The sequence below is a fragment of the Choristoneura fumiferana genome, chromosome 14, assembly GCF_025370935.1.
Source record: "Choristoneura fumiferana chromosome 14, NRCan_CFum_1, whole genome shotgun sequence".
Classification (NCBI taxonomy): domain Eukaryota; kingdom Metazoa; phylum Arthropoda; class Insecta; order Lepidoptera; family Tortricidae; genus Choristoneura; species Choristoneura fumiferana.
The window spans coordinates 4155100-4177256 of record NC_133485.1 but is presented as its reverse complement, the minus strand read 5'-3'; the positions used below and the strand labels follow the sequence as shown (position 1 = coordinate 4177256).

At 39.1% G+C, this 22157-nt stretch overlaps 1 protein-coding gene across 1 annotated transcript; it reads left to right on the top strand.

The window, feature by feature from the left end:
* The first annotated feature begins 2266 nt into the window (after window positions 1–2266).
* On the top strand, window positions 2267–3970 carry LOC141434638 (forkhead box protein D5-like). The gene has a single exon (XM_074097059.1). The coding sequence runs from the start codon at window positions 2310–2312 to the stop codon at window positions 3195–3197; it is 888 nt and encodes a 295-aa protein (XP_073953160.1). The 5' UTR covers window positions 2267–2309; the 3' UTR covers window positions 3198–3970.
* Window positions 3971–22157: the final 18187 nt, after the last annotated feature.

Sequence of the window (22157 nt, the reverse complement as noted above, 5' to 3'; positions counted from 1 at the left end):
AATAAAATTGTACAGGACGATAAGGTGACATTTTAGCACAGTCTTTTTACTTTGATATTTTTTTTATATTTTTTACGGTAGAAGTATAGTATAAGTTACAGAAAACATTTCATAAAAATCGGTCAAGCCGTTTCGGAGGACTTTGGTTACAAACACGTGTCACGAGAATTTTATATAATAATATTAGATTAGGAATTGTGGCGTATTCTTCCCGTCCTTACCTAGGGCTAAAGCCCTGTTTAGACCTGCAAGAAAAATCGTGCAAGTTGCATTACATTGCGGTGCTTGATTGACCTCTACAGATAATAAATCGCCCTCTATTCTTTATTATAATTTTCTTGCACAGTATTTTTTTGTCATTATCTATTTAACGTTATTCGAAATCTTATTTTAATTTTTAATAAAATGAAGTAGGTATAATAGAGTTGCAATATTATTTTATTATAGTCTTTAACAAAATGAGTAAAATGGTTTATGCAAGATATTTACCTCCCAAAATTGGTCCTTACGTTTGAAATTCATTTATTTACGTTACACCGGTTACGTTACGTCTTTGGTTTCCACCGATTTAAATATATTATGTGTTTATGTGTACCAAATATGAACCCAACTGATCCAATGCTTACGGAGCAAATTTGCTGTGACAAACAGACGGACACAGGTACAGACAACGAGTTAATCCTATAAGTGTTCCTTTTTCTCCTTTTGAGGTAGGCACGGAACCCTAAAACACGCTTTAAATACCTAAATAAAACATGGTTTTATATAAGTGCAAATGCCAATTTGCGACGGCTCTACCATTTGTCGTTTAAATACAGAAAATGTGCCCTAAACTAAACTTTCACAGGTACCTAATAAAAAAAAATGATTTTTCCGACTTTCAAGATTTTACCTAATTATCAGAACACAAACATCACAAGTAAAATATAAAAAAAACTTTTAAAAATAATGTAAATATGTGACTTAAAATCGTATTTAATATCATTGGCTCTACGTAACGGATAAAGCTTCTTAAACCATAACTGCCTGTACCTACCTATAGTTCCACGAGTTAACAAACAGTAGCCAACCCTTTGTTCTTCCCAACAAAAAGCTACCTCTACCTACATACACTCAGTTAACCGTAACAATCGCTGAAAATCCCAAGCGACAAACGACAAATTCCTTCATTAAAGAGACAATAGCTTCAGAAGGCTACATACAAATAACTCACGACGTCCAATTTAAATAACAGGCTCGCAAAGCTGAAAAACAACCCGTAACCGAAGTTGAGAATAAATTAGCAACCCCCCAAATCCCCCCTTTACCCAATGTGTACATTGTGCAAAATATTATTTGCCTTGCCAGACAATAATGGGATCTTATGCCACGCCCTGACATGTTAGCTTTGGGGGGCCCCGCCCATGCCAATCCTCTTACCGATTGGTTCGTCGGGTGTTTTGTCTCGCTCTGTCGCGTTAGTTTACTCGCTCCCGCGCGTAGCTTTTCCCTCATCGCCCTAGGGGTAAATGTTTTGGTAGGAAACATATACGGGGTTTTCTGGAGCCTCGCGCGCATTGTCGAGGCGTTTCGTCGGCGAATATTTTTTACGCGCGTCTTATTTGAAGACGTCTACCTGAATGGAGTGCTAGAATTCGCTTTATGAGATTTTTTTCAATACATCTCGAGTCCTTTAGCTCCGGATTAAAGGATCGCGTCGCATACATGTCTCTGTAAACAGTTTCCTTTGCTCGTTTTGTTGGATCTTTTTATATTTTATGATATTACTTTGGCACTCGTTCTTTGAGCTTTGGGCTGCTTTTCAGGTTATTGTGTAAAGCTTATATGACAGATTTTTATAGATAGGTAGATAGGTTCGTAAATAGTGACTAACGATAATTTATCTCAAATTGAGTTTACAAATTGTACATTTCGTTTAGCTGCTCTACTTGATAAATTTACGTGAGACTAAGTCTACTACCCAATTAGAAATACCTACAAATACCTATTTCAAACAAATAAAAACTTTACCCAACAAACTATAAAATACAAAACCGCAATTAATAAATAAATCGTTCAAACTTAAACAAATAGCGACACCGCTACAAAGAATCGATAAGCGAGCGGTCTAATAATTATTATTAGCCAACGGCCTGAAATTTCATGCACAAAGCGCGACCCGCAGGAATAATAATGACAATTGTTGTGTTTACTGGAACGTAAACGAGGGGGGGGGAGGTTGGGCGGCCCGGGGCGGAGCCGGAGCGCCGGGCCCGGCCGCAGTCGGCGCCGCGCCTCGCGCCCACACGCACTTCTGACATGTGCCGAGCATGGAGGACTGCGACTTAGGCCCCTACCGCGACATGATCATCGAAGGCGACCTACCCTTGGACCTACGGCCACCACCGCGCCTTTATCTACCCCACTACCTCCGCGACGACCGCGAGGAATACCCTCAAGATGACACCTACGTTTCCGTAGACGAGGACACTCCAGACTTGCCGCCGCCGTCCAGCGATTCCGAGCGGTACGACGCCTCCAGCCCGAGCGAATCCAAACCATCTTCGCCGAAGAAATCCAAGCAGAAATCATCGACGCAACTCATCAAGCCACCGTACTCTTACATAGCACTCATCACAATGGCAATCCTTCAGTCACCGCATAAGAAACTGACGCTGAGCGGCATCTGTGAGTTTATTATGACTAGGTTCCCTTACTACCGTGAGAAGTTCCCGGCCTGGCAAAACTCTATCAGGCATAACCTAAGTTTGAACGATTGTTTCATCAAAATACCGCGGGAGCCGGGGAATCCGGGAAAAGGAAATTATTGGACACTGGATCCTATGGCGGAGGACATGTTTGATAATGGAAGTTTTTTGCGGCGGCGGAAGAGATACAAGCGTCCGGCGCCATCCCTGCAGCACGCTCACGCTGTAGTCGCTATGCTGGCGAGGGAGGCGTACGCTCCGCTGTTGCCTTTGCCGTGCTATCTTCCGCCGACGCCGCTGTTGTCGCTACCACGGCCGCCCCCAGCGACTCTTCGACCAGTTCCTCTTCCGCCGCGAGTGTCAGAGATGACCGAGCCACGAGGCAAGCGGTCCCGCAACGGGTTTTCCATCGAGTCTATTATAGGGTCACAGGAGGATTCTCCCGAACCCCGACGGAGTGCCTTCTCCCCCCTCTACCAAGGCAACGTCCCCCCCGACGACTGGAGATGAGCATTCTTCGGCGGGATACCCAATCCGTTCTAGAACCGTCGGCTTTCGTCCTCGCCAGTGAATTGACTTTAAAGACTCATGAAGTGTTCTTTAGTGTTTGTAAAATAATTTGTCAAGACGGGTATGTTTCGTGTGACCTATTTAATACCTATTAAGAATGTGGCACAGGTCGGTTTAGGGATTTATTTATTTTAATTAGTCGGTGTAGGGCTGTGTTCAATAACCTGTAACAAAGAAGTAGACCGTCCAATAAAATGACAGGAACATTTTCAACGAGCTCTACAAAAAGCTACAATCTTTTAAAAAAGAGTGCATAAGTATAGCTATTTCATTATCATTAATCTACTGACAAAATTATTTTGTTACGCGTCCGTGTCATCCAAAAATTAACATATATAATATTGTATTTATGACAAATATCATTTGTGTCGTTAACTGTAAATAATTCTGTCATTATTTTGTTATTAATTTTCTGAACACTTCAAATAAATTATTTGTCACAGATAAATCAAAAAGGTGCCTATTTTTGTTATATTAGTTTGTTGCCTAAATAACTTAATAATAAAATCTAGTCATTCCATGTACAAAGTAGGTCCGCAGTGTAAATATTTCTTAATTGTATTTTTTAAGTAGGTATAATGCAATATCTAGCGTAGTTTAAGTAGGTAAACACCTACTTTGGTTTCCTGAACCACCCGCCAAAATACTTGTAATTATATACTTCATAATTGTAGTATATATTTGTGTAACTAACTAATTTCTAAGATATAAAATATAAAATAATAAGACAGAACTTTCGATTTTTTTTTCATCAATGAAAACTTAATCCTTATGATTTTGTACCTTTCAGCGTCGAGACCCTTGGTCCGTGGGGCCCTGGCGCTCTGAGTCTCTTCAAAGATCTATCAAAGAGACTCAGAGATACCACAGGAGACTGAAGAGCTGGCAGTTGCCTCGCTCAACGCATCAGTCTTGCGATCCAGCGGGGAAATGCTGCCAGCATCTTTGGTACCATGCCGCAGGGTCCATTTTTAGATTTATTATACTTTTAGCTTATTTAATTTTATTGTACCTAATATACCTTTTTTATGTTGATGTAATATATAATTTAATAAATCCTTAATACCTAATATAAAAAATATAATACTGAGCGGTAAAAAATTTGTCCTTCATTTGAAGGACAATAGGTGTCAAGCAATAGGTAGGTAATTTTCCCTCCGGCGTCTTACGTCAAAGTCGTAAAATGTCCAGTGTCGAAATTGCGTCCACATCGTAAGAGGTCCATGTCTTACAGCGTCTAAGTCGTGCCACGTCCAAGTCTCGGGTGGTCCAAATCGCGAAATGTCAAAGTAGTAAAATGACAATCTTTACTAATGTCTACTGTATGTATAGGGGGCCAAATTTTGTGCCGCTGAGTTTAGTTTATTTATCTTTATCACTCATTTTATTATAACTAGCATCATAAATTACTTATCTGTGAAGACGTCAGCTCAGAAGAATTTACATTAAACTTGTCAAAAGATATATTTAATCGTCACCAAATGAAAACAAAAATTGCTTTTACGTATTTTATAGGGCTTAAGGACTCATCACTGATTTCATACAAAACCAGCAATCAAAAGCATAGTGTCCGTTGACAGGGGGAGACAAAATTTGTCAAGAAATAATACCTCACAAAAGAAGAAGGTGGGTGGTACAGTCACCAGCATTAATATCTGCCACAGCGGAGCGTGCAAAAATATCTAACTCGTCCTTTTGGTCCCAGAAATAGAGTCGTATCGGATATTTATGCACGCTTATTGTGTTAGATATTGGTGCTGGTGACTGTACTACAGTCAAGTTCATAAATAGGTTTACGTACTTATGTAACCAAGACGTAAAAATATCTAGGTACAGGCTGTCTCTGACGCTTTAAATTCAAGGTTCGATTCTTCTTGCATAACTCAGCTCCTTTTTAACCGACTTCAAAAAGGAGGAAGTTATCTATTCGGTTGTACTTTTTTTATGTGTGTTTCCTCAGAACTCCGTCATTTATGAACCGATTTCAAAATATATTTTTTCATTGCTAGAGGAATTTAGGAGGACCTAGGATCTGATGATTGGATCCTAAGGAAATCGAGGGAACTCTTCAAATATTGTAGGGACACCTATGGTAATTTGGATATATTTAGTAGTAACTCGTGCATTTGCTCTTGAAAATCATCATTTGGTGAAGTGGAACTGATGATGAAGACCACATTAGACCATCGGAGCGACTACTCAATAACAAGTACTTCGCGGGTTGAATTTCAATTACTTTAACACAGTTGCTAAGCAATTTAAGCTCATCGTAATGCATATGGTGAAATGTATCGGGTGGTGAAGCACCAGGACTCCTCAATAATGAACGTCTCTGCATCGAAAAAAGCAATTTATCGTAAAAGGTGACGAGCAGTCGACATTAAACTATTGTATCTTAGATCTTTTACACGAAAAAGAGTGAAAAAAAAATTTAAACAAAAAATTTAACCGACTATATAAAAACTATTAAAATGAGGTACCTACCGACTTCAGACTGGTAGAAAATTATTTTAATAGTTTTTATATGGTCGGTTATTTTTTTTCCATTTTACCAGTGAAACTCAAGCCTTTTCTTTTGAGCAGTAATGGAACAGTTTTGCTCTCGGAACACCATCGTGTGAGGTAAAGTAAAACAAACGACTCCAGACCTCCGGGAGCAAAGCCCGGGATTACGATTATCAGTGATAAGGAGACGCGAATTACGTCACGAGCATGGTTTATGGGTGGTCCAGGGAACTTCGACGCCGACAACCCTGCTAAATAAGATTATAGATGCGAAAGCTTGCGTGTGTATCCTTCTTGTTGTTGCACACTCTTACTAGCATTGTTATTCTAACTACATACGTCTAAGTCTACCTTTGGGCCAAATTCGATTCCCGAGATTTGATTACAGACAGACAGATACCGGGCCCGGTAAAAATAACCTAACCTAAACCACGCAAATAGTTACAAACTTACAAATATCAATAAAACAATTTCACAATAATAAAATCTCATTTCGCAACAAGATAGACTTGATGCGAGCAAACATCAACTTCAGGTTTAGATGAACAAACATACCTTTGTTTATTTGGTGGAGGTACCGTCGTAAAGAAAAGTAGGAAACAAATAGTAGTGGTCCCTACACTATTATTTATTTGCAATTTTCTTTGCGCCTAGCGCCACCTAGTAGGTGATTGAAGAGATGATTCACTACGATGCACGAGTAGCTAGCTAGCGCTGATGACCTTTGTATACTGCATTGCGTGCGATATGATGCCGAAGTTCCTAAACTCGAAAGCATGATTATAACATCCAGCTCTTTTTCTTCCAGATCTTTCCATTCCTGCGGCCAGACTATGCTCCTCCTATCTCCACTCCGACCCTTTAGAAGCCTACTCCGGCGCGGACGCTTAAGATTGTCAACGTCTATTTTAGATTAATTACCTACCGGCAAATAATTTTAGTACGAAAGTTAACTTAAAATTGTCTAATGTCTGTGTCCAGAGAAACCAGACAGATTCTATGCCGTTATATTATTATTATTATTAAACTAAATTTCAAAATAATATTTATAAATTCACCGGAATGGTGATGGTGACTGTATACATACATACGTGCGTACCAGCGCCAACCGGCGCGCTCACATTTAAGCCACGCGATGTACTTTTGTTCATAGTGAGCCTACTTGTCTTCTTTTACTATGTTTTTTCTGCTCTACCCGCTCTGTGATCATTGCATAAAGTAACAGTTTACGGAAAGGCAATGGCCACCAGCGCTGGCCCTGGGGTATTACAGGAGGTCTCTTTAGGAGCCAGATGGCAAGGGGCGCAATTTTCCGGTTTCCACTGCAAAACAAAATTATGATGACGCCTTTTGAGAGCCGAGGAACCGGTGTAGACAGTCTCATTCTACCTTGATCAAGGGCTGGAGCCGGAGCTGATTGCCACACCTGTGTATATATACGTTTACTTCTATAGTGGTCATAATATTACGTGTGATCAAACATTGCAAAAAGAAAATTGGTCCGATGTTCAGACCAAAACCAGAATATTAGGCGAACAAGTAACGAAGGTAGCAATAGAGTGACATATTAGTTTGATATGCTTGCCTATCTACAATATTTAAAAAAAACTTTCCCTCTACGTAGTATAGACGTGGGGTGTCCTGTATATCTAAAAACTTAATTAGTTAGTGACTAGATTGATAATACAGCTTTTGGGACTTGGTTAGGTATATTTTATCATTCATCTGTACTTGTCTTTGATATGAGAATCGAGCCCTATAGATTTGATTATCATATCAAATATGAAAAGTGTCTTGTTTCGTTAAAATATGCTTATTAGTAAAACAGTTAAATATGTTAATAATTTGCACGCCTGCATACAGGCTCGATGCACTGGTCACTGGACAAGAAGATTCTAACACATTCGATACTTATTCTATTTTAAATGATTCTGATCCTGAAACACCGTAGTTCTTCTTTACACTTCTATGCTCGGTTGTACCCAATGGGAGTAATTTATGTTAGACAAACAGTTTTTTGGGCTCATTTAAAAACGTTGTGACACGTCGCTGCGTTTTGATAAGCGTCAAACTGGGACTGTTTCAGCAAACAATGGATTTCTGACAGCAATTTATACAGACAGTTAAAAGAACAGTATTAAAGTATTACTTGGTATTACGAGTACGAATGTATGTTACTATATTATTATAACATTAACAGTGTTTTGTACATGAAACTACCGTGAGACTCACTCATATTAAATATAATGACCTGGATAACTCACGTCTTAAATCGAGTTTAGCTCGACATGTGCGCGTGTTGCAGCAGCCGCTATATATCCCACTAATATGATAAATATTAATATAAATATATAATAAAAAGCCGTGGTGGCCTAGTGGTTTGACCTATCGCCTCTCAAGCAGAGGATCGTGGGTTCAAACCCCGGCTTGCACCTCTGAGTTTTCGAAATTCATGTGCGGAATTACATTTAAAGTTTACCACGAGCTTTGCGGTGAAAGAAAACATCGCGAGGAAACCAGCACAAACCTGCGAGGCAATTCAATGTTGCGTGTGAAGTTCCCAATCCGCACTGGGCCCGCGTGGGAACTATAGCCCAAGCCCTCTTGTTCTGAGAGGAGGCCTGTGCCCAGCAGTGGGTCATATATAGGCTGAGTTGATGATGATAAATGTGAAAAATTATAAGCCTGTTTGTTTGTTTATTTGATTGTTTGCTTTCTTTACATGGGTCTGATGGAAATACCTGGATAAAAAGGCACCTGTTTATTATTCTAAATGTCCAGCAGTTTTAGAGTGAAGGAGCAGCAAAAACACAAATACTCACAAACTTTCGCATTTATAGGTACCTAATATTAATAGGAAAACTCTAGTTTAGAATAATTTATCATTAGTGAATATAGATTCGTTAATGGTTTTGTGGGGTCCATATCGGCTCGCATATGTACTTATTGGAAGTCCGAATGTAATGTTTGTCATAACTCTTTTTTCTTAGAATCCAATAATTGTTCACAATTGTTATATAAGGTCCGCCCGGATTGCTACCACCATCTTGCTCGCTAATCCTGCCGTGATGCAGCAGTGCTTGCACTATTGTGTTTCGGCGTGGAGAGTGAGACAGCCGGTGAAATTACTGGCACTTAAGGTATTCTATCTTAGGCCTCTAGGTTGGCAACGCATCTGCAATACCCCTGGAGACTTACCATCAGGAGACCCACTTGCTCGTTTTCCATCCAGTCGAATAAAAAAAAACTTTGGCACTCATGCATGACAAAACATAGAAAAATAAATGATCGATGTGAACTTCTCAACGTAACCATACATACGTGCCTGTAACAGCATGATCCAATCCAACTTTCTTAGATAACAGAGGTAAAGTTTTCTCCTCTATTTGCTATACTAATATTGGTTTAAAACACAATCTCTCTTAAATAAATCGTAAAGTAATCATCAACATTGTAACAAGTACAATAACAAAATTAGCATAGTTTGCACAGATCTGCGATCTCTGATAGCGTTTGTGTTTGTGCAACATATCTATTGTTTAATTAAATCTAATTGTCTTTATTATTACAATTATAAATTATCTTGATTTATTTTTAAACGTGACATTACATCAGGCGATGTGCAAAGGTTCTTCCGCAATACGGTATTTGACAACTCTTGATTTTGCCATATCTTAATATCGTCGCTTCGGAGGTAAAGATACTAAAGCGACATTTGACCAACTTTACAGGAGAGCGATTTAAAGTTTTTTTTTGACGAAAAAAATTCATAACTCTTTTCTTTGTGAACACATTTTAGAATTTCTAAGACTGTATGAAAGTCAATTCACCATACTATGAACTGAAATGTATAATTTTGACCTAAGTACAATAGTTCAGGAGATAGGTGGCGCTTTAGTCATTCGTCTCCAACTTTTTGAGACAACGCAATAAGGTAAAAGGACTAAACGTAAGAATTGGTTATGTATATCATAATTTCAGATGACTAACGGGATATTTATTCTAGTTTTTTTATCTTCAATTTACTTAATGGCGTTAATCAATTTCTTATCAAACTGTGTTTAATGCTTATTCACCAATAATCAAACTATTTTACAACTGCATAATGCTTAAGCACCATTAAATGATAATCATAAAACATTACAAATACTTAATAGACTTGCAAGTTGAATGTTTTAATATACAACATACTAATTTTTAGATTACTTTAACGAATGATCACTAATGGACCGTCTGCAGGGCTACTACGAAACTCGAAACTCGAAGTTCGTATCGTACTGTCCCTCTCGCTCTGTTATTAAATAGTGTAAGTGGACCGCACGACACGAACTCTGAGTTTCGAGTTTCGTAGTTAGCCCTGCAGACTTTAATCAATATTACTAAATTCAAAGGAAAAACAGGATCTCGTAGAAACTTTTAAGTTTTATTTGACATTGGTTCTTGTTAGCGTGTTATCTGCCTATCGTCAACTATTGGGGGATAAAGCTGTTCGCGTCCGTGGGCTTTAGCTCTAGTTACCCACACGTGTCCCCTAGGTAGCGCCAAATGAACAACCTCATTCTGGTGGTAGGCTTCGGCCGCGGTTTGTCACCACCCACCTAACTAAGTTCTGCCAAACGGTCTTAGGAGTAGCCATGTGGAGGGACGGGTCTGGACAGGGACTTGCGTGCAAACCGGTTTCGGTGCCGTCAGTTTGCTGCACCGGGTGCCTGTTCGTGGAGGGTAGCGGAATCCGAAGCACGGTGCTCCGCTGGCCGACCGCAGTTAGTAGGGGGCCCAAGTAGAGGTTTCGCCAACTTTGAAAGGCTGCCCCGTTAACTTGCGAAAAATCCCGAAGATGTGCTGTATTACCGGTTGGCGACCGTGGAGGGGACCCGAAAGCAGTCTTTGGGGGGTTCGGGCGACCCCGCAGTCACCAGACCAAGCTCCTTGTGTTGTGGCTCATTTTCGTGTGCTGCTGGATGAGCAGCACTGTGTCTGTTCATAATCATAATCATAATCATAATCATTTATTTGTCAACTGCCGTCTTTTCTAACCTGTTCACTTTTGTCTTTCTCATCTCCTTCTTCTGGTGAAAATTACTGGCATGTGAGGTATCCCATCTTAGGCCTCTAGGTTGGCAACGCGTCTGCAATACCCCTGGTGTTGCAGATGTATATGGGCGGTGGTAATCTCTTGCCCACCGACTACCCACACTACCCAGGGTACAGCCTGGAGCATACTTTTAAGCCACGTGCTGGGGTCTGCTTAGACGTTCGTGATGACATCTGTACTCAGCGTCTCCGCAACCTTGAGGATCCTAGCTTTTCCATTCTTTGGCTACTGATGGACACTGGTGTTGAACAAACGGTTTACGCTCTGATCTATCGGTCGCACAGCGGTGACTTGGAGACGACCAGGGTCTTTGATCACTTCAGTGTTACGGCACGGTTTGTGGTTCAGCAACGGTATCCGCTTGCGTAGTTGGTTTTTTTGGGGGACTTTGGACCATGCAGGAAGAGCTAGATCTCGCCCAGCTGGTTAAGCAACCGACTCGCATACCGGATGTTGCCTTGCACACGCCTAAATGCTTGGACCCACTGCTGACGACTGATCCAGACAGGTACAATGTGTCGGTGTCTTCCCCTTTGGGTACTTCTGACCATTGTCTGGTGAAATTTGTGTCGCAGTACTCTCCTACCGATTGCTTAATCGGTACTCGGCGAGTATGGCGATACAAGTAAGCAGATTGGGATGAGATGCGTCATTTCTTTGCTTCCTATCCATGGCAGAAAACTTGCTTTCCCAGTAACGATTCGTCGAGCTGCGCAGAAGCTGTTACCGATGTGTTGCGTCAGAGTATGGAATATTTCATTCCTTTCTCTGACGTATCCACTGGTGGCAAATCTCGCCCATGGTTTAACGCTGAGTGCGCTCAAGCTGAAGCTATTAAGCACTCTATTTGCTAACTTACTGTGGGCTGATGCTCGATGTCGCAAAGCTCCGGACCGGATGTACACGTTAAGAAACAGCTCTTTAACAAAGCTGCCATGTCCTGCAAAAAGGTCATACGGAAAGCGCGATTCCTCCATGTTGGTTGTATCGGTGCCAAATTTGCTTCCTACCCCTCTGAGAGTAAAGAAAAAGAAAAGAAAGAAAGAAAATACATTCCTTAAGCGTTTTCGTCCTTAGCCAAATCGGTGGAGTACAATTTCTGTCGTCCGTCACTGCCACCACTGCTGAAGTCGGATAAGTCGCTAGCTCACACTGCAGCGGAGAAGGCAAACCTGTTTGTCTCTCTGTTTGCGGAAAATTTGCGTCTTGATGATGGTAGTGTAGCGCCTCCCTCCATTTCTCACTGTGGTACGTTTAAGCAGGAGGTCAAAATTCACCAAATGGAGGTTTTAAGAACGCTGCGTTCTCTGGACGTGAAAAAAACTAGGAATAAACTATACCTGGAATTGTTTTAAACACCTGTGCTCCGGAACTGTCTCCGGTTTTGACACGTCTGTTCAGGCTCTTCCTCAAGTTGGGGCAGGTCCCGGTATCGTGGACGATTGCTAATGTGCAGCCAGTATCTACCCAAAAAGGGCAGTCGTGCCGACCCGTCGAACTATCGGCCTATCGCAATCACCTCCATACTATGTAAGGTAATGGAGCGTGTATTGAATGCTAAGTTCCTGGTAGGTATATCTAGAAGGTAACGATCTCCTCAGTGACCGCCAATATGGGTTCCGCCGAAATGGGTCCACAGGGGACCTTCTGGTATATGCTACTCACATTTGGTGTGAACCTGTTGAGAAGCATGGTGAAGCTCTTGCTGTGTCTCTATTCCAAAGCATTCGATAGGGTCTGGCACAGAGGCCTTCTTAGCAGGATTCCTCCGGTCCTATGCTCATGGATCTCTGATTTCCTGCGGAACCGATCTAAACGAGTCGTCATTGACGAATGCTCATCTGATCTCATGGCAATCAATGCCGGGGTGCCTCAGGGATTGGTCCTATCTGCAACTCTATTATTGCTGCACATCAACGATTTGCTCATACCCGATGTGTTTGGGTACGCAGATGACGCAAAATTGCAGAGAGGTACCTTTCTAACGGCCGGGCCTGGGCCAGCGGTGTTAAGATCGGGCACTCAGGGAGGTTATGATACAGCGGACGAATTCGACCTCGAAGGCCATGTCCGACTGGGGCTCGGCCAACTTGGTCCAGTTCAGTGCTGCCAAGACACAGGCGTATCTGTTTACCGCTAAGCGGAGACCGTTCACTTTGGCTCCTACTGTTCAGAGGAGGGTATCCTTACTAACTAAAGACCACTAAAAAAGGGATAAGTCCGTCTTTGTACAAGTATCTTAAAGTTTGTCAGTTGTATTTTGTTAATTTTCTTTTTGTACAATAAAGAGTTTACATACATACATACATACATACCACCTTGAGGTTCTTGGGTTAGACCTTCAATCTAGTCTCAACTTCGGTGCGGCTATTGAGTCCAGAGCGAAAACAGCTGCTAAAAAACTTAGTGTCCTATATAAGGTGAAACGGTATTTCACACCAGAGCAGCTTTTTACTCTTTACAAAACGCAAGTAAGGTCCTGTATGGAACACTGCTGTCGCCTTTGGGACGGTTTCGCCAAGTATTAGCCGCATTCCGCGGTGGAGCGCCGGGCCCGAAGACTCTTCGGTGACAGTCCGCTGATCAGGAACAGGCTACGTAGCCTCAAGAACCGTCGTACAGTTGCTTGTCTGTCTGTTTTTTTTAATATAGTTCTTAAGTTGCATGTTTTATTTCAAATTAGATCACAGCAGATTTGTTTTTATATAGTAAAGCCTGGACGTTTAGAATAGCTAGATGTCAATTCATCATATCTCTATATCATACCCTATTTCCGATACATAGAAGTCTCACAATAAGGTTACCTTTTTATCATGTTCCTTCGTACCTAACTCTAATAACAGTCAATAGAGTTAGTGCACATAATCAAAATAATTATTCATTTACAAACTTACCTTTCGTAATCACAATCAATTATTATAGGTTTTGTTTCCAACACGCTCTATTATTGCGTTGATATAAAATACGCGCATAGTACCTTACCTATCCTTGGTAAAGTGATTGTAACTTAAATTCCTAAGATTAAAGTCCAGATTACTTTGGCATGATATCTACAATTCGTATGAAAATATCGTGGCTACTTTTACTAACTGACCAATATAATTGATTTTTCGTAAAAGAAAAACACATAAACACTTCTTTTTTGACAATAAAATTACAGATTATTGACTTATTGGACCAAACATAATCCTTTAATATTATGTTTTTTTACTAATTTAAATATTTTCTTTCTTTTGCTATGTTGTAATGACGCTAATACACCACAAATTCTGTTAACTGTTTTGTACTAAATACTCAAACGACTTAAATATATTCTTATCAGTTTAACCAAAATACTAAACGCATCCAAAACTTCAGAATAGACTGGAACAATTTACTAAAGCGACGAAGAATCATATTTCTTGATATGCACAGAGTACTAAAACGCCAAATGTATTTAAAGGTGAAAAATTACAAATGACTTAACAATATAATCGTTTAGAAACTAAAACAGGTAAAAGCACTAAAGAGAAAATACTCAATTTAAGCGTCGGATTAGTAATAAGTGTCCCAAATTTCACTGATTTTTCAGGGGCTAAAGCGCCAAAAAAGTCCTCTGATCGTCCCGAAACCCAGATAGATCGATGCAGAAAAATTCGCTGATTCCGATGGTATATATAACTCAATTTGGCCCAAAGTGTCGCTTTAGTATCTTTACCTCCGAAGCGACGATATTATTATGAAAATATAGATATACAGATAGTGTTTAGCGAAGAGAAAATTTAAATCGGTTGAAAATTGGATTTATAGTGATTTTTTGAAAAATCTATATACCTGTCTCTTTCTCAAACGCTTTTCTCTATGCAGCAAGTATGGCGGTACTGGCGTGTGACGTCACATGCTAGTATGTCTTTCTCTATCTAATCTTGAATTTCAAACCTGTATAACTTTGTTATTTGTAAAGGTAGCTTAAAAATTGTTTTTCTATTCGATAACAGGCATTGTGTAGTTTTAATTTATAAAACATATACAAAATAGTCAAATACCGTATTCTTTTAGATTATTTTTATTTAGTTATCACGCAGGCACGCACTATAAAACCACTTGACTCTTGATCCATAGTAGAAAGTTCTAAATTAAAATGTATGATTAATTCTCTTAAATTTTTAAAAACGAAACAGTTCTATTTTAATGTAGATGCCTATCTACTCAAATAGTTATATCAAAGATATTCAGTTGCGTGAGCATTACTTATCTTTAACTTCGCACTTGGCTACATTTTAAATTTCCATACATTACTGCCATTAAGTACCACCCACTGACAGATTCAATACATTAACAACAATCTTACACAATTGGAAAATGTCTATCATTATGTTCATAGGGTTCCGGAACTACCTTGAAAAGAAAAGAAAAACCTTTACTCATTATAATAAAAGTAATTAATTATAGAATCATTCTGCTAACACTCAGCCATATAGGAGTTTCTTCTCGGAATGAAAGATAATAAGCTGAAAACTCGCATAAACCTTTAGATTCTGGCCAAGCTAAGTCTGCAACGGAATAATTTGGCAACACTGTATTTTAACGTCAAATCACGTACATAATATGCGTTACATTTGCAGTGTTACCATACTATTCTCTGCAGAGTTAGATTGGCTCGGCTCTATTTTGGTAGGCCGTATTTATTTACGTAATGTTTACAATAAAAATATTATAAAAACCTACACTTAAACACTAAAACTTAAATACAATCTAAACTGAAAACTACTAAGTACTTACAGACGTCGAGATTTTCCACATGCATCGACTAAGACACTGGCCGCTAGTTTACTCTATTAGCTCGCATACGTGACGGACACTGACTTGCAAGAAACGGGCCTTGCCTAGTTTGTGAGTCAGGATTCAACTTATTTAATTGTGCTATGTTTAACCTAAGTTGTCTTTTTCTTTGTAATTGTTCATTCCTATCTTGTGCAATTTTGTCTTATTGAATAAAGATTTTTATTATTATTATCTTTATTTCTTTTTTTATTCTAAGGATTAGGTTTTTATAATAGTTATAAGAAGTAAAATACAGAAAAGTACATACAAAATAAAAATATTATAAAAACCTAACCTAGTTTGCCGCCGGTAACGGGGCAGGGCCCAAGCTACCGGTGGTCAGGGCCGCAGAGTGAGGAACCTCCGGACGATGCGTGCCGTGTCCAGAAGTACCGCCTTTTGTATCTGGCCCTTGATCCAGCCATCTAGCGAGAGTCTCTTGAGATGTTGGTCGAGACTCTTCGCTATTAGGCCGTTTGCCGAAACGACTATCGGGACAATGATCGTCGAGTCAACATCCCACATAGCAGTCACCTATTATTATTATTATTATTTACCTCTCTGAACTGCTATACCGGGTGAGTCCTTTGACAGGAGCAAATAATTAAACATAGATCATACTCTTCAAACAGAACGACGACGTTAATTTTTCATACAAATTAAATAGTTATCATTGTACGCCATCCTAGAGCCCAAGAGACGTGGCTTGTTACGTTACAAAATAATCTAAGGTTACTTACAAACTTAGGTTACAAACATCAAAAATGTTGCTGTACATTGCTTCTTCGAATAAACTTTACGTGTAATAGAAATAAAAAAAACTTATTATTTTTAAAAGTCGCCGAAGGTATCGTTCAGTTTGACAAGTAAGATCTACGTTTTAATCATTTCCTCCTGTTAATTGGCCCACCCGATATAGTGTACTTACTATGAAACACAAACTTATTTTATTTTAGCTTTTAAATTTACACGGAACTTTCAATACACGAGTCCGATTCGCACGAACCAGTTTTTTATACGACAAAAACATTGTACAAATATTCCCAAACTGGGACAGTGTGTCAAGCTTTTATTGTATTGTAGTTTCTAAACCGATATAATCCCTGTCACAATAGCCATAACGCTCGATAAAATTGTCTACTCTACCAAAGATCCTCGACTATTTATATCGATACTTGATTTCACAAGCTCACGCTTCCGTACTTTCTTTTTTTGCCGTTTGAATGAAAATCGGACACGACTGTGACTTTTACAATAGGTATCTTTCTATAAAAAGTAACAGCAAGTTAAATTTAGTTGATTTCGGACAAACAACAAAGAAATATTTATATTTAATTGACAATTAACACATTTTATATAGGTAACAAAAAAAACCGAACCTAACACAATTTAACTAAATATGCACCTATCAATAAAATTATGACAAGAAAAACCTGTCTAAACGATCTGCCTGTGGCAGGGTTGCCATGACGCTGGCCGCAAATGCGATCCGCTGAGATAAGTAAAGTAAATAACATTTAAATTGATATCAAAATATAAAATATTGGATTAAATAACAAAGAAGAAATTACATAAATAAAGAGTAAAATAACATTTAGTTCCTTAAAATTAAATGAAATATAGAAATGCCCGTGGCATTGTACCAAAAAGGGCTGGCAGCGTTTCCTCATTGAATAGTTCTATGCTATTTCTTTGGGAGAGATAGCTGCCGGCCTTTTGGTCTTTAGTTGATTATACCAGGCATTTTTACAAATCTTTAAGTTTTTAATATTGAAACGGTTTTTTTAGTACAATGTCAATGAATACTTCCCACGACATAACTTTTGGGAACTCACACGGAAGTTTTCTAAAATTTTGGAATTTCAATGGAATTTCTATGGTTTATTTCAATTGATTGATTCGGGTGTTACTTTACGGAGGCCCATATCAATGAAATACACTTAATACTAACGGTTTTAGCGGAGAAGCAAGGGTAATTAGAAGATTTCTATTTACCGATGACAAAAAGTTTCATTGAATTCAATTCAACAAACAGAAATTACACAAAAAAACATCCTCGTCACATGCTCAATTGCTTACGCAAAATAAAACACGCATTGGTTAATTTTTACAATAGGTTTGTAAGCCGAACTGTTTGAAGCACGATTTTTATAGAATAGTTAAATGCAGATACGAATGAGATTTGCGCTGATAGAAGATGCCTACAAGCGTTAACGCTTGATGTCACAGCCCTAAAAAGAGAATAAGGGTTTGTTCATACTGAGACGCGATGCGAAGTAATGTGACTTGACTCAGCCCGTTTTACTGATTTTATTTTATCTCATTTTTAATGAAGCTACTTTAATGAAGTTCCCAGTATGCACGGGACCCGCGTGAGAACTACGGTTTAAGTGGGACGTATATAGGCTGTGATGATGATGCAATGAAAAAAGTAACGTCGCATCTCGGAGCGAACAGATCCGTAGAATTACGCTCAAAACGTTTATTGTTTACGTCAGTATGTGTCTTATCTTTCAAAAATATGTATGTAATGTAACGCTTGCTCTATTATAATTTGTACCTCAATTAAATTTTTAACATAAATCCATACTTAATATTATAAATGCGAAAGTGTGTGTGTTTGTATGTTTGTCCGTCTTTCACGTTGAAACGGAGCAACGGAGTGACGTGATTTTTGGCATAGAGATAGTTTATGGGCCAGAGAGCGACATAGGCTACTTTTTATCCCGGAAAAATGCACAGTTCCTGAGGGAACTGGCAGCGCGCGTTCACCGAATCCTACGCAGGCGAAGCCGCGGGCAAAAGCTAGTACAATAATATTAATTAAGATTTTGATTTTGAAATTTATTGCAATATTACTTCATAGAACTAAAACCAACAAATATAGACAATTTGTATAAAAATACGCTGTAGATATGAATTTGCCTCTATGATGCAAGTTTCAGTTTGCTACCAAGTTTGCTTTCTATTCATTGACTCGCTTCGACACACAAAAAGGAACAAATCACCCGCTGGGCTGCCCCCATGAATTTTCCATATCAATCGTCAATAAGGCTCTTGAACTTGTGCGTTCGTTAGAGCTGTTAATACTATGACCTTAAGTCGGATTTTGTATAACTGTATGAATTTTTGGATTGTTAAGACCAGGATTTTAAAACCGCTCGGTCATACAAATTTAATGGAATAATGTATTATTTTTGAAAGCATCTTTTTCTTTTTAAATCAAATATGTAAGGAAGACCTGGTGATACATTTAACAGCACTGGAATTTGTTTCTCAAGAAGTCAATTTAATTTTACAAGTTAATGAGGCCCAATTGTGAATGAAAAGTTTTTTAATATTCATTGACACTTTTAGTACAGATTCTACTCCTACTACCTTGATCACCGTTCGTATACGTTCTTTAATATTTTTAATTACATTTGTATTCTATTTGTATGGCAGCCGGCATACACTCCATCTCCATATTATGACGGGTGCGCGAGAGTGGATGCACTTGAACACATGCGATTCGACGCTTATTGAATCCGCGGTTGAAGCACTATCATAATGCACTATTGTAGAATTGAAATTGTCACAAAAAATAAAATAAAATACATTTTACATTTGGTCGGTGCACTATAATTTAAACATGCTGTGGTATTTTCAATTTCAAGATAATGCGTAAAAACCTACTGTGCAATAATAGTGTGTCTTAAGGGCGGTAAATAAGGAATTACGAACGAGAGTCTATTAGCAGCCCGAAGTCGAAGACTGAGAACTTAAATTAGTCGATTTTCGTAATTCCAGTACCTACCGCCCGGGCGACATGCAATGTTTTTCATCACATTTGTGAGTAAAATTGTATATGTATTTTTGTAAGACCAAAAATATTTGCATTGTAATTGCCCATAACGCGCGGGTTAAAAAGGTATACTATAAAGTCAGTCGATACCGTCACATATGCCTACACGCACGTACTTATATCCTCTGTAAATTGTTTGAATGTCCGGTGCGGGTTTATTAGATCTCAGGGGACAGAAGAGGGTTTTATCCCTTCTATGTATACATAATGGTGTCCGTCTGTGTCAATGTTCTAGAGACATGTTTGACATGGAGAAAGAACGGCTTGGATGTGTTTAGAGTTCACTTTTATCTCGCTGTAAGCTTACAATTATAAATGAACTAAGTACTTACAAACTTTTTACCTCATTTATCTGCTACCATGCTAGCATTAAATAACCCATTAAAAAAGTAATAACCCATTAAAAAACCAAGGTAGTAAGTATTACTTAAGCTGCGTATCCATCAGAGCAGCCTCAGGCCGAGCTGCCTCGACTTGAAGCAAACAGCCTCAATTTGAGGATGCTCGCTCTGATGCATAAGCTCGAGGCACGTTGCGGATCAAGCCGAGGCAACAGGCCTCGTCTTGTTCCGCAACGTGCGAGCCAGACACGCCCTTCTCCATCAAATACACGGCTCGGACTGAGGCTCCTTTGAGCACGGCAAAAAAAACCGACAAAATATGGCTCGGATCGCGGCGACGAATTTGCCTCGTGTCGCGACGCGCCTCAGCACTGTCGTGCGGTCCCTCTGACACTTATACTATTTAATACGAGAGCGAGAGGGACGGTATGATACGAACTTCGAGTTTCGAGTTTCGTAGTAGCCCTGCTGGTCGAGGCAGTGTCTCCACTTGCGCGGCTTCCGAGCGAGGCAGCCGCTCGGCCCGAGGCTGCCTCTATAGTGGATAGATACGCGACTTTACATTATTATCTACGCGTACGAAGTCGCGGGCGAAAGCTAGTCTAATATAAATCAAATGCATGTCCAAACACTTATCCGCCCTTCCGTAAGTGCCAAGCGTTTTATCTTGTCCCATCCTTGCAGATGTTTAATCACACATCCCTAAGTCGGAGACACCCCCATATTACAATGAAAATTAAGAGTTCCACTGACAATCTAGACGAATTAAATGAATCTCACTTACCCCTTATTTGACATCACTAAACTATACAACCAGACAACCTAAAAACTACCCTAAAAACTCAAGTTAAAGTTCACTTCTCCATGAGCGAGTTGACAATAGACTACCTACTTTAAACGTGGCATTATCCCCTATAGTGCTTTGCATTGAAGCAACGTTGACAAATTGTGCTCAATGAACTCTGTGCCTTATTGCTAGTAAAACAAGGTCGGTTGTGGTGATAGGGTGTGATAATGTCGCCATGGGGGTCGAAAAAATCCTACCCTTAAATGTGACGCCCCGCCAAGTAAGCTATGATCTGTTCCTGCTGTCTAGTTGCTGGAAGTTAGGAATTAGGACAGTCGGTCATTTCTTGTTTTGACTGTTTTTTTGTTAAAAAAATTATAGGATGTGACTTTTTATAAGTTGCGTGGTTGCACGTAGAAACCAAAGCGTTACAATACTTACTTGAAAGGTCAACATAAAGGGTATCAGTATGAAGTATAAATTTGTTTGTGTGAAAATTTGCATTTATATTTCATTCGATAATGTGTAAATGAGAGGTGTTCCATGTGATAGGTATAAATAAAAATAAAATGTAGACATGTAAATCATTTATTACACTTGTGTTCGTTTTTAACAACTTATTGCTGACTTTAGGAATACATAAATTTGAGTCGTGCAAAAAAACAAAAGTTGCTTCCATTTGAAGTCGGTTAACGTTTCTGTTTAAAAATACGTTATATTTCTGTCTACCGATTCTGAACCACGTCAGCCGCAAGAGGGAAGACTCTAAGATTCAGGCTAAGGAATTTTATAATCCCAGTCATTTCCCAAGCCGGCCGATTCCCCAAAACCACCGCAGCACAGATTAGAGCCAATGAATAGGAGTAATGAAATAAATATTTTGCCGGTGGGGCTCGCAACGCTCGAGTGAGCAAACCCCCAATCGACTCAGCCAGCCGTTTCGTAAAACGACCGATTGTTTGGGCGAAAACACCGTGAACACTGTGTGATTGGGTGGAAGACACTACCGCATTTTTAAAGGACACTCAAAAAAGGCATTGAGTAATTCATTACTTTTTCTTACTTTGGTTGGCGATAAAAAGCCAGATAAAGAGCCATAAATGAGTCAGCAGTTAAATGTACATGGTACTGGATTTGGGACACACTACATAAACACGAAACACGAAAAACGAAATTCCGAAAGTTGTAGTCACGAACTTCAAAATACCGATTTTTATAATTCGGAATGTTATAAAACTTGCAATATGACTATTCCGATTCTTTATAAATTCGATTTTTATAAATCCGAAAATTAAAAATATCGAAGGTTTAAAATTATGATTTTCAAAATTCCGATTTTTAATACACCGAACAATAAGAAGTCCGACTCAATAATAATCCGAAATGTCATCTGTCCGATTACTAAAATACCGATTTTCAAAATTCCGAATAATAAATCCCGACTTCTAAACGTAAGCTATGGAGGTTAGATTAGTCTAAAAAAGTAATAACTGTTATTCATTTTCATCAATCCGCGCAGTTAAGG